This window comes from Eumetopias jubatus, unplaced genomic scaffold, assembly GCF_037043125.1.
Source record: "Eumetopias jubatus isolate StellerSeaLion01/CBP00866 unplaced genomic scaffold, mEumJub1_p1.0 scaffold_6, whole genome shotgun sequence".
Lineage (NCBI taxonomy): Eukaryota > Metazoa > Chordata > Mammalia > Carnivora > Otariidae > Eumetopias > Eumetopias jubatus.
Genome location: NW_028274812.1, coordinates 108,349,933 through 108,363,221, shown reverse-complemented (window position 1 = coordinate 108,363,221; position 13,289 = coordinate 108,349,933). Strand labels below are relative to the sequence as shown.

Genomic DNA, 13,289 nt, shown 5'->3' with positions numbered 1-13,289 from the left:
CATGTCATTATAGAACCAGAACATTTGGGGGAAAAAAGTGGGGAAAAAAATCATGCATAGTTCTACTGCCCCCAAAACCACCACTGCTAACATTTTGGTATATTTGCTTCCAGTCTCTTTGTATCTGTGTGTCTATGTACGTGTGTGTGTAAAATATATAGTTGCAATATGTTGTGTGTACAATTTTGCATCCTGTTTTCCTTCACATGACTGTATAATTAATTTTTGTGGTATCACATGTTTTTGCAATTGACTTTTTTTTAAAAAAGATTATTTTAGAGGGAGAGAGAGTGTGTGTGCATGGAGGCGAGGGGCAGAGGGAAAAGGAGAGAGAAACTTAAGCAGACTCCATGCTGAGCGCAGAGCCCACTGTGGGGCTCAATCTCACGACCCTGAGATCATGATCTGAGTGAAAACCAAGAGTTGAGCGCTTAACTGACTGCGCCACCCAGGTGCCCCTGCAATTGACATTTTTAATGGCTATCTAATATTTTCTTCAAAAGAAACACCACATTTTGCTTACTCATGCTCTATTGTGAGGCAAACTGCTTTCTGAAGGGAGAGTTTACCATGTGACAAGGCCACCAGCAGGGCAAGAACATGTCCATTTAGGCCCACTATTGTGCAAGGACACTACTCACTGTTAGACACTTTTTTTTTTTTTAAGATTTTATTTTTTGAGAGACCAAGAGAGAGCACAAGCAGGGGTGTGAGACGGAGGGAAAGGGAGAAGCAGGCTCTCCGCAGAGCAGGGAGCCCGATGCAGGGCTCGATCCCAGGACCCCAGGATCATGACCTGAGCTGAAGGCAGACGCTTAACCGACTGAGCCACCCAGGCGCCCCATAGATACCTTTTGTAGACTCTTCTCTTGTGGCGTCAAGCATCCAGTCTTCTTTCCTACAGCACTGCTACTTCCTTTTGGGGGACCCTCCTCTTCCTTAGTGCAAATCCAGGAGCCAGCCCGCCTACCTGCACCACAGACACGGGCAAGGCCGGCCCCTCCATTCCCACCATGTCTGGCCAGGCAGAGACGACTGCTCAGTGGCTGGCATCTTCCCGAAGGGCCCTCTGCCCAGCCCTCAGGCCCTTTATCAGTTTCCGTCCGTTTCCAAACCTAGCCTTCCAGCTTTTTTGGCAAGTCTGAGTTCCCAAACTTCTCCCAGTAAATTCCTTTTGCCTCATATTGGACAATCTACTTCTGTTGTGAACGGAACTTTGAGAATACGAAGGGATACCTCGCCTACTTACTGTTTTTCCAATTGCAAGTCAGGACACTTTACTGGGTCATGAAGTCATGAAGCTAATCATGACCAGCATTTAAAAAAAAATGAGGGGCGCCTGGGTGGCTCAGTCATTGGGCGTCTGCCTTCGGCTCAGGTCATGATCCCAGGGTCCTGGGACTGAGCCCCGCATCGGGCTCCCTGCTCAGCTGTAGGCCTGCTTCTCCCTCTCCCACTCCCCCTGCTTGTGTTTCCTCTCTCACTGTCTCTCTCTTTCAAAATAAATAAATAAAAATCTTTAAAAAATAAAAATTTAATATTTAAAAAATTTAAAAAAATGAAACAACAGAATAAGAGAACATATCAGAAGTACATTATCTGGGGAGTAAGGGTAAGTATTGCTTCGTGAAACTTGTTTGATATACATACACGTGTGTGTATGCATGTATATAAAATGGGTTAAAATGAGAACATTTCTAGTTTTGAAAAACATTGCCCTAATTGAACTTGAGTTACCTAAGAACGAACAATGGAGCAATCTCTCTCCTAGATGTTTTTCTATTTCTCCCCACATCTATAGAAGCCAGGAAAGTATACTTCCTTGCCAACAGCATGGTATATTTCAAGGTCCACCCACTATTTTCTCTGTCTTCAGAGCCTGACATCTCCTCCTGCCCTTTACTTCTTTACTTAGCAATACTTAACGATTATGGACATATTTTCCTCCTGGTCTTTAAATTTCTCTTAATGGCACCACGATTCTGCCAGCGACATAGGCTGAAACATTCTGGGGCGGTCCTGCCTACTCTCATTCATTCATTCATTTGCTGTGGGCACCCACTGTAGCCTAGTAGGAGAGAAGGCATGCAAGCAACAAACTACAACATACTTCATCTTAGAAGTATGTGTGGTGCCCAGCGGGGGAAGGGCAGAGTAATTTCACAGGGCAGATGATTATTCATACCTTCCTACCAAATAATTACTAAGTTCTGTTGCTTTTACCTTCAAAATATTTTGCCAAATCACCCCCTTGTTTCCATTTCCACTGGCCTCACCCTAGTTTCAGTCCTTCTTAGATTTTGGTAGACTCTCTCTTGCCAACTCTACTCTATGGCTGCCCTAGAAATCCTCTTTATTAAACCAGTCTGATCATGGCACTTCCATGCTCAAAAGCCTTCAGTGGCTCCCCATTGTCTACTAAAGTCCAAACTCCCCAACCCAACGCTATTGATTTGGCTTCTTCATGATTGCTCTGTGTTCTACTAGGCCACAGGTTCTAAACCAGTCCACAAGTTCTCCCTTTCCAACCACGATCTGTCTGAGCCCAGATTTTCTTTACGTACATCAACCAAAACAACATACTGCAACAGATGAAAGCAGAAGCAGATGTGATAACCCGGCTGTCTTCTACTAAGCCAGGTATTAAAGAGATTTGCAAAAAAAATGTAAAACAAAGCCACACTGCTCACTAGTTTTTAATAACTTAATAATATTTTATAAAAATATGATGCTCTGTTAACATGCAATGAGTTTTTTACTGTTTACTTTAAAGGAATTTTTATTTTTAAAATTTCGCATTTAAAATGAGAAGTTAAATGTCAATAGCCACAAACTTCAAAAACAAAAACTTTTTGGGATCCTCAATAATTTTTAAGGGTATAATGCCCCAGGCCTCTCTACTTTTTTTTTTTAAGATTTTATTTACTTATTTGACAGAGAGAGACGGAGAGAGAGGGAACACAAGCAGGGGGAGTGGGGGAGGGAGAAGCAGGCTTCCCACTGAGCAGGAAGCCTGACGTGGAGCTCCATCCCAGCACCCTGGGATCATGACCCGAGCTGAAGGCAGACCCTTAACGACTGAGCCACCCAGGCGCCCCGGCCTCTCTATTCTTTACCTTCATGTCTTTAGTGTCTTGCTGGAGTTTTTGTTTTGTTTTGTTTTTAAAGATTTTATTTATTTTAGAGAGAAAGAGAGTGCAGGGGGGAAAGGCAGACAGAGATGAAGAGAGAGAATCCCAAGCAGGCTCCCCACTGAGCACAGGGCTTGATTCCATGACCCCTAAGATCATGACCTGAGCCAAAATCAAAGGTCAGACGCTTAACTGACTGAGCCACCCGGGCACCCCTGGAGTTTACAAACCACTAGAAAAATAAGAAGTGGCATATTAAAAATAATTGTTATAAAAATAATGATAATAGAAATAGCCATTAATTATTTTAGAAAGAAGCAATAACGATATACAGAATAAGTAAGCATAATAATTGTTATAGAAATAGGAATCAAAAAATGATTATTTCTACAGTGTAGTTTTCAGTAAAAAACTCAGATATTCAGAAAAGTAAAAAATTACAAAAGCCACCACCATTGAAAACTGCTCCTGGGGCGCCAGGCTGACTCAGTCGGAAGAGTACACAACTCTTTAAACTTGGGGTTGTGAGTTCAAGCCCAACGTTGGGTGTAGAGATTACTAAAAATAAACTTAAAAAACTTAAAATAAAATAAAATTGCTCCTGAATAATTTCTCCTTAAGTCAACGCCTCTTTTATTTTCTCAAATGGCATCTCTGACAAGAAATTCCTGGTTAATCCACCCAAAAGTAACTGCTCCTTCTTCCAGATTCCCCCAGCGCTGCCACTCAAACCTTTCCTGTGGCCCAGGGAGCCCATGAGAGCCCATGAGAGCCCATGAGAGCCCATGAGCGAATGCATATTGAATTCCTAAATGTGCCCCTTTAACGATCACAAATTCAATTACATCCACTGAAGGAGACACTAATCAACCACAGAAACTTAGATTATTCATGCAATGTGGTCCCTTAACTCAAGCTCAACATCATGTTCAACCAAGGACATGGCCATCTGTTCCAATGACAACTGGCCATGTTGGGAGATTCTCAGAGACAGGGGAGAATGCCCAAAATAGGCATCCTGTGTTCTATGAGCAGTTTCAGGAGACTTTAATGGTAATTTTGAGATGGATTTTGTTTTTACACTGACCTTGAACCCAGCACTGCCTAAAATGTGACTCTGCTGTAAATGAGCAATGGACAAGAGCTCTGAGCCTTACAGATGTTGTTGGAGGGACGTACCAGGTGGGTGAGCCCAGGATCCCAGACCTATGCAGCCCTGCCCTTTGGATAGGGTCTGTGGCATACATCCTTGGCCAGGGCCGCTGCCCCTTTCTGGGTGAGGTATCTTGAAGGTGAAGTTTGCAGGTCCAGCGTGAGGACTCAGCTTAACTACCAACTTCAGAGGGGCACCCTCAGCCACTGCCCTGGAGACACACCCCTACCAAAGCCTGAGTCTGGGGGAGAGAAAGGAAAGGAAAAGGGACGTTGGAGGGGGAGCTGGAGGAAAACTCGTGTGTGCCATCACCCCAGATGGGGCGGCTGTGGTCGGGCTGATTCATCCCGGGCTCCCCAGATAGGTCAGGGCCCCAGCCCCACCTAGCAAATCTCGTATCACCACCACCCACTCCTGCTTCCTGGGTCTTGTGTGACACCTGACTGCTGGGGCAGGGCTGGGCCATCCTTGCTCCCTCCCTTCCGTCTTGCTTGGTGTAGTGGGCAACCCTGCAGCTCGGGCCAGGAGTGCTGAGGGATGGAGGCAGCTCTGGACTTGCCTGGGGCACTTGGACCTACACCATCATAGCTCCACAAAGACGTGCACACACACATTCATCATCACACACGGAGGCAGCTCGGAGGCCTACCAGCCAGCTCTATGCGTCCTGACGCTGTGTTCAGGGTAGTGTCTCCACAGAACCTGGGGTCATCTCACACTCCCTCTGGTGGGTGAACCCACACACTTGGGGACACACACACACACACACACACACACACACACACACACACACAAGCATACACAATGTGCAGGAAAAGTCCGACTCAGGTCAGAATCCTTTCAGCCCCCAGGCTCTCAGGACTGACTAGCTGTATGACCTTGGGCGAGTTACTTAAACTCTGTGCCTCAGTTTCTTCACCTGTAAAATAACAGAACCTCGTGGGATTCTTGGGAAGAACAAATGAGAGATGAGTTAATAGACATACTTATTTATTATAAACTGATCTGCAAATGGTACATACTGTCCGTAGGCGCCCACGACAGTGCCTGGCTTCTGGAAATTGTGCAAAAGATATGCTGTCACTATCTCCAAAGTGTTTGCTGCCATGTGCCTGGGAAGAAATGAGGGTTCAGAGAAATCTACACCACAAATTCCCACAAGGAATGCAAAAAATGACTCCCAGACGCTGTATCAGAGGAAAGGCGGGGAAGAAGCAGGACTTTCTGAGCACGACCCAGGAGGCACTAAACTCACATCCAGTGTTTGTAAAGAGAGTTTTTTTTGAGTTAGAACCCAAGAAGCTGGGCCCAGCCGAAAAAGACTGTTTCCTTGGAAACACAGAGACCCGAGAGAAAAATTCAGCCTGGTCCCTAGAGGTGGAATCGAGTCAATTCCAAGAGGAGACAGAGGCTGCCTCCAGGACCAGCAGGTACCAACAGACTGGAAGGAAAAAGGGAGAGGGCCCGGGAAAAACTAGAATCTTCCACACCCTGGCCTATGCTCAGCTACCCGGTACATCTGAGAGTCTGTAACCCCAAGATCCTCTCTCACTGTGATGAAAATAGATTGCACATAGTGAGCAGCCTCCAAGTTTGTGGTTCTGCAATAGATACTGTTTAAAGGAAAGGGGATGGAGCTAGAAGGAAGGGGAGACACAGTTGACTCTCGGGGGCCCGGTGTTGGGAGGAAGCAAGCCTGCCTCCCCTCCATAATCCAAAGTCAGCCTGTGATAGGCACTTGCCAGAGAGGAGTAAACCCTCCCCTGGGTCTTATCCAGACAGAATTGCTCGGCTCCCAGGAGTGAGCTCAGGAAAGAGTCTATGAAGGATAGATGCCTTCCTGGGGACAGGCAGCCTGGGCGCCCTCCGTACCCCCATCCTCTCTCCCCCTGGCCGGCCGGCCCCTCCTCCCAGTGCGTCCAACACTTCCAGCTGGAGACTAAGTTGGAGCCCGAGGTCTGCATCTGAGGCCCCCTCCTGCTTCCTTTCCCAGAACTCAGGGCCCCCAGGGGAGGGGCAGGAGGAGCAGCCTGGGGGGAAGAGAACAGAGGACAGGAGGGAGGGTGAGTTGGAGCAGACAAAGCTGGGGCCAGAACTGGGAGTTTCTGGGACAGTCCCAATTTCAAATATTCTGTCCAACTGTCTGACCACAGGCCAGAACTTGTGGGCTGGTATTTATTTTAGAAAAAGGGATGAAATGGGAGTCATAGGTAGGATGAGGAGGAAACCTCTTGGTTTGGGGGTAGCCCCCATGCCCACCTCAAGCAGCTCCGGCTAGAAGATGATTAGGACCATGATAGGATGGGGGAGATATCACTTATAAGGATTCATGACCTGGTTGGCACTTGGCAGGGTTTTGCGGGCATTAATCTCACACGCCCAGTGCAGAGGGTGGACTCTGAAGCCTCAGCCCCATACTCTGTGTAACCACTCTGTGCCTCAGTTTCCTCGTCTGTAAAAACATAACAATAGTGCCGCCCTCACAAAAATGCCAAGTGAACAAAAAAGAGGATATTTCAAAGAATATCAGCCATTACAAATCCCCCCAATGACCCGGTGAGGTAGGGACTGGAGTTACACCCACCTGACAGATGAGGAAACTCAGTTTCACACAAGCAGGAAGGAACCAGGCTAAGTCTCAAACCAGAGTGGTTTGTCTCCTAGGCACTGGCTGTCTTGACCACTCCATGAGAGAAAGCACGAATCAGCGGTTATACGCACAAATTTTACAGCCAAACGTCCAAGTCAGACTTCCAGCTCAGCCACTGACCAGCTGTGTGAATGGAAGCCAACTGCTTAACCCTTGGTGCTTTGGTTTGCTCATCTATAAAATGGGCATCCTGCCTTATTTTTAGAAGGGAAGACACGAGTTAGGAAACGTTTGGAACACTACTAGTTATGGCCTCTTTCTCCGGGCCTGCCCTCCACAGTGCCCTCTGGTGACGGGGCTTGGAACTGCACTCTCTGTTCCGGCTCAGACAAGCGAGCCTCCTGGGGGCCCCGAGGCCCCAGGGGATCTGTGCTTTTCTAAGGGTGCGAGGGGGCCCCAAGCAACCCGTCTTCTATCCCTCATTCCTAGACAATGCCTGGGCCTCTGCTCTCTCCCCTTAGGAGTGGCCGTTTCGGGGGGAACTTTATCTTTTCCTTTTTTTTTTTTTTTTTTAAGATTTTTATTTATTTATTTATTTGACAGAGAGAGAGAGAGCAAAAGAGGAAACACAAGCAGGGGTAGTGGGAGAGGGAGAAGCAGGCTTCCCACCGAGCAGTGAGCCCGACGCGGGGCTCGATCCCAGGGCCCTGGGATCATGACCTGAGCCGAAGGCAAACGCTCACGATTGAGCCCCCCAGGCGCCGGGTGGGGGGTGAGGGGGTGAGGGACACGGACACGCACGCACACATGGACTTTGGACCAGGGTGGGAGAACTGGCCGCTGAGGGCAAATGAGGGGCAATTTTTGAGGCCTCTTAAAGGAGACAACATGGTGTCACGTCTTTGAAGGCTATGAAAGGCCATGCCCACAAGGGCTGCTGGCCTGGCCCTCTGCTCCCAACACACAGGTCCTTCTATCTCAAGAGCAAAGGAAGGTCAGGGAGGGGGAGAAGAAGGTGTGGGAGGGAGGGGCCCCTACGGGAAGGAGGGGCCCCAGGGTCTGAGACCCAAGAGAGCGTTTTATGGGGGTTGCACTGGGTCAAAAGTGGATCCCTGGGTCCTCGTGTAGATAACTGGGGATGGGGTGGGGCGGAGGCCCCATGAAACCAGCTGGCAACCTAAAGGACCAGATGGTGCTCTTCACCCAGTCTAGCAGCCCATGGACAACACACTGGGCAACATCCCCACCTGGTGGACAGACGGGGATCGCCACGGGCTGGGGAGCAGAGGGAGCAAAGGGAGGACCGGGAAGGGAAAAGCAGGTGAATAATCACATGGGAGGTTTAGAGGTAGAAGCGGCTTTGAGGTCCTCCCATTAGCAGAAGCCCCTCCTAAGCATGTGCTCTAGACTCCCTCAGACAAGGAACTCACTTCTTCAACTATCTGTTAGAAAGTTCTTATGCTTTTTGGAAATCTGCCCCCCCCCAGTCTCCCCATCACCACCCCCTACCTAGGGGCTTCCAAAGGCAACCTTTCAAATATTTGAACACAGCTATAATATCCCTCCTAAGTCTCCCCATTTGCTTCAACCGTCCAGAATTTGACGCCAGTTGTTCACCCACTGCATCGTTTCTTCACTTGGTGATCCTTTTTTAATATATTAGCTTCCAAAGAATCCCTTCCGATTCTCTATGTAAGCCACCCTTCCCCTAACAACATCATTTTTAAAACATCTTTGGATCTCAAACCTCCTACTCTTCAGGGTCTGATATGATATAATACTGTTCAGTTCTGATATATATTGGTGCTCTGATTTGGGGGTTAATTTAAATGTCAAGAGCACAGGCTCTGAAGTCAAATACACCAGTGTTCAAATCTGGGCTCTGCCACTTACTAGCTGTGTGACCTTGGGGAAGTTTCTTAGTCTTTCTGGGTTTCAGTTTCCTCATCTGTAAATCAGGGATAGGGATATTTACTACCTGGTGTTGTGATGAGCATCAAATGAGATAAGGCCAGTAAAACACTTGAGATAGCTCCTGGCTGCATCATTCAGCTCCTAAGTGACCATTATAAGCACATTCCTCTGAGTTTAAGGCTGGAGGGGGTGCTTTGGAGAAGAGAGAAGAAAAGGAGAAAAGAAGACCTTCTGGAGTTATGCAGCCTTTCCCAAGCAGTGTGAATGCCAGGTGAAATCCAACAAAAGGGTACCTTGCTCTGGTCTCATTTCCAATCTCTGGCCAGACCCCCTCCACTCCCCATCCCCACCCTGTAATGGGGCAGGTCTTGACAGCTCTTTGAAACTCAGAGGGTTTAAAATTTAAATGTCTTTGAGGGTAAGAGAAACACACCAAAATAAACATACCTCCTGCTGAACAGAGAAAGGGAAACTTGGCAGGCGCCCCAGAACTTTCCCCACCCCCAGCCCTCCCTAAACTTCCTCTTGTGGTTTCTCAAGAGTACAACCTGTTCTCCCCAGCCAAGAAAGCGCCTGAGGGGGCTGGGGCATGCCAAGGGTTCCACTGCACCCCACCCGATGACAAGGGAGGAAAGTATGCACGGCAGAAGAGTGGCCTGGAGGTCTATATAGTTCTGAATTTCACAACCTGCTTACCTGTTATCTTGGTATGGCCACGCTTTATCCTCAACTGCCAGCCTCAACACCCATCCCCACCCCCAGCACAGGCCTCTCTCTCAAAGACAGATGCACAAGGTGGTTTGACTGCAGGCAGAGGCGGACCACTTCAGGCGTCCCCAGATCTGTGCAGAGAACTCTTGAGAAAACCTAAGAGTTTCGGAAAGGTAATGGCAAAGCGGTTTGGAATCCCTGGAGCCTCCGCCCTGTGGCCTGGCTCACATCCAGAGCAAAGTCCCAGGCTGCCTGGAGGGAGGGGGTCAGATAACACAGATGCAGCTTTGGGATGCAGCATCTGTGGGCAAGAGAAGCGAACATCTTAAGACTGCTTCCACTTCCTTACTCAGCTACCAGGTTGGACTGTTCCTTTTGGAATCTAAAATAGGAAGGTCTTTGCTAAGATTCCCACCAAATGAGGTGTCTTGATCTCCCACACCCCCAGAGTCTGGTACATCACATCCATGTTGCCTTTTTTCTTGTATCAAACTGCAGTTTGTTCCTCTTGGTGAGTGAGGTTTATTCAAGAAAACACACACACGGCCTTAAGGAAAGGATACCAGCTCAGTGCAGTCCTACAAGCCTACTCCAGACCTACTGGGGCTCCATGTAAACCATTACCAGCACCCACACTCAGCTAAAAAGTTTCTCTCCCCTTTACCATTCAAGACACAGGTCCTTTCGGAAAACTCCTAAGTCCTTGGCTTAAGTGGACATTCTGTGTGGTCAGTCCGGGAAGCAAGCTAGCCTAGTGCTTAAGAACAGGGTCTCCTGGGTCAAGTGACCTGGGTTTCAATCTCAGCTCTGCCATTTATTTCTGGTGTACTCTTTAAAAAAATGACTTACCTCTTCTGTGCCTAGGCTTTCCTGTCTATACAATGTGATAATCCTAGTGCTGACCTCATAGGACTTAGGGAAATTAAATGAGACATTACACCCCAAACATTTAGAAGAGTGCCTGCCAGTACTAAATGAGCATTAGCTGGTATTCTGAACACCTGAGGGAAGGAAACAAAAAAGAGGAGGCACTAAGGACCAAGGTGGCCCTGATCTCAAGGACTAGGATCCTGCAGGAATTCTCAGAGATGCTTTGGATGGAAAGCTCCAAGCAGAGTAGAAGCTCTGACTTGTTTACCATTATGCCCCCGACATCTAGCCTGTGCAGAAAGTATGGCCATAGCTAAGAGGCAGTGAATGAATCCATCAAGTGTTGTATCAGTCATCTCTCCAAGGAGCCCAGGAATTGAAAGAGAAGAATCTGCAGGAACACGACGGGAGATCTAGTTCTCTTCACCCATTCATGTCTGGTCCCCAAGAGAACCGAGGTGGGGGGCATAGAGGGAACAGCGGAAACAATCCCAAAGTCCAAGGGTGAGGAATGGGTACCCCCACATTGTGTGGATGGTCACATAACCCTCAAGTGGACTCCCAGAATTTCTGGATTCTTAGGGACCAGCCCAGAAACTTGCCTTTCCCTGACTTTATCCTGTTCATTCCCACCTCTTCTTCATGCCTAGACAGCAGGTCAAAGAGAGCAGGAATGCCTTCAGGGTCCTCATTGTATCCCAAGGTCCAACACGAGTCAGGGTTCAGTACAACCCTGTGGAATGAGCAAGTGGCCCCCAAAGACTTCCTACCACTTCTCTGCCTAGTGACTCTCCATCACCCAGAATCCGACTCCAAAGTCCTCTTCTCTCTGGAGTCTTGCTATAGCCAGACCAATTTGGCACTTTATCTCTGTTGTTCTATGACCCACACTAGCTGTAGATGAATAACATTATTCATTGCACCCTCAGCACCCTACAAATTCCAGACACATAATAGGTGCTCAATGTTTGCAGATGAAACCATTATGCTCCCTTAGTAACAGCAACCAATTTCCTCAGTTACTCTTCTTGGCAATACATTAAAAGACACAGAAGAGGCTTGTGTGCCCATCAGACACCAGAGGGACAGACACTGAGGGGTCCTTCCTTCCAGTCCTGTCTTCTGACCTCCTCCCTTTGCCCTGGCTGGCAGGAGGACTCGAATGCTCCCTGCCCACATTGGTTCTGCCTTCCTGCTCGCCTCCCATCCCTATCTCTGAGGTATGAAGAACGACGACAACCCAGTGAGGCCACTGGGCTTCTAGGTCAGCTTGGGGAGGAGCTGTGGGGACAGGGCTCAGGGCTTTGGGGGCGTCTCTGCTCTTCAACTACGTGCAGAACAGCTCATTGGGAGAGAAAGTGAGCCGAGCTTTGAGGGACAACGGGGAGGTGATGAGGACGCGGTGACCCCCTTAACCGACCCAACTCTGACCACTACCCCAGGCGTCCAGCCTGAACTTGGAGGTCCCAGCGAAGGGTGGAGAGGCTGACACCCCACCTATCTAGGCTTCTTCAGCCATCAAGCCTACCTCCATAGCAGGTGAGCCCCCCGAAGCACGGACTGTGGCCTCATTCTCCCGTCGCCTCTGACTTCTGTCTTTGGGGAGGTAGGGGGTCGCAACCTCCAGCCGTGGGGAGGGGCGTGCACTCCTCCGTCAGGCGCCCCAACAGAAACAGTCTCCACCCCCGCGTGCGCCGCGTGTTTACAAAGTCCGCGCTGCGCAGCGGATCCCGAGTTTAAAGCTGGGCAGGAAGTGGGGAAGTGGGGGCGGGGGAGACAAAGGGGCTGGGTGCTCGGCTCGACTAAAGTTCGGGCCCCGACTCCTCCCCCGGCCGCCCGCGGCTCGCCCTGCAGACCCCGACCCAAGTGCCCTAGGTGAGGGGGCGGGGAACGGCCCCAGGCTCAGGTGCGCCTGCAGGGCCGGGGCGGCACGGGTTCCCAGGTCTCTGCCCTCTGGGCGTTCGCCAGTCATTCACGCCTCGCGCAGGAAATAAGCTACAACTTTAGGTGCTGTCTCTTGACCTCTTACTCTACGTCTGGCACTGTGCCAGACCCTTTGTGTGTATTAGCTCATTTTCTTCTCTATCAATCCCACCCCGGTTTCACCCCCCCCCCACACACACACAAGGAAACTGAGGCACAGTGTGGTTAAGTAACGTGCCCGAAGTCCCACAGCCTGCAAGTGTTCGGATTCAAAGCCAGCGTCTGCGCCCTCCCAGGCACCCGCAAACGGAACCGAATGAGGCGCGGTGCGGTCCCCGGTCCCGGCGCGGAGAACCCCGTCCCAGAGTGGCTGATGAGCGAGTGAGGCGCAGAAAACAAGCACCCGGAGGACGCAACGCCCTGGGAGTGAGGCGGGCACCGGACAGCTTCCTGCCGTCTGCTTGCCCCGCAAATACCTGCGGATAGAGGGCGAGAAGGCGGAGGGATGCAGCGGAAGACCTGGGCTAGTTGGTCGGTAGGCTCTAGTTCAAGTGGACCATTGGCGGGCTGCGGGGCCGTCAGCACAAAATAAGGTTTCCCCAAATTTCCAGGCCAGGAGAATCACCTGGAGAGCTTCACAATACGGATTCCCAGGCCCCTTCCCCATTCAGTGAGTCACCGGGACCGAGCGGGACCCAGCCAGGTATTGCTAACTAACAACAGGCAAGTTTGGAGCGTTCCAGGGATGTGCTCTTTAGGAGAAACGATTTCACCTAGAAATAGGTGTGAGACCGAGGGCGCATCTTCCAAGCCAATTCCGAGGTTCACTGGGGGCCCAAGAACCTACCACTCACTGAAGGTCACGTAAGCCGGGGCCCTCAGACACCCCCCCCCCCCCCGCCAACCTCCAGGGCTTAGGAAAGCTCCGAGGGGCGCACGCCGCCCCGCCCCTCGCCGCCCCTCCCCTTTCGGCGACTACAAGTCCCATACTGCCCTG

The 13,289-nt window shown here is 49.9% G+C and overlaps 1 protein-coding gene across 1 annotated transcript in view; it reads right to left on the bottom strand.

Moving 5' to 3' along the window:
- The window catches only part of CCND3 (cyclin D3), an 89,792-nt gene extending 77,707 nt beyond the window's left edge, over positions 1–12,085 (bottom strand). Inside the window, exon 1 of the mRNA XM_028097666.2 lies at positions 11,898–12,085. Within this exon, the coding sequence (XP_027953467.1) occupies positions 11,898–11,903 (6 nt within the window). The 5' untranslated portion in view covers positions 11,904–12,085. The remainder of the gene's footprint in view (positions 1–11,897) is intronic.
- Between the last annotated feature and the right edge of the window lie 1,204 nt (positions 12,086–13,289).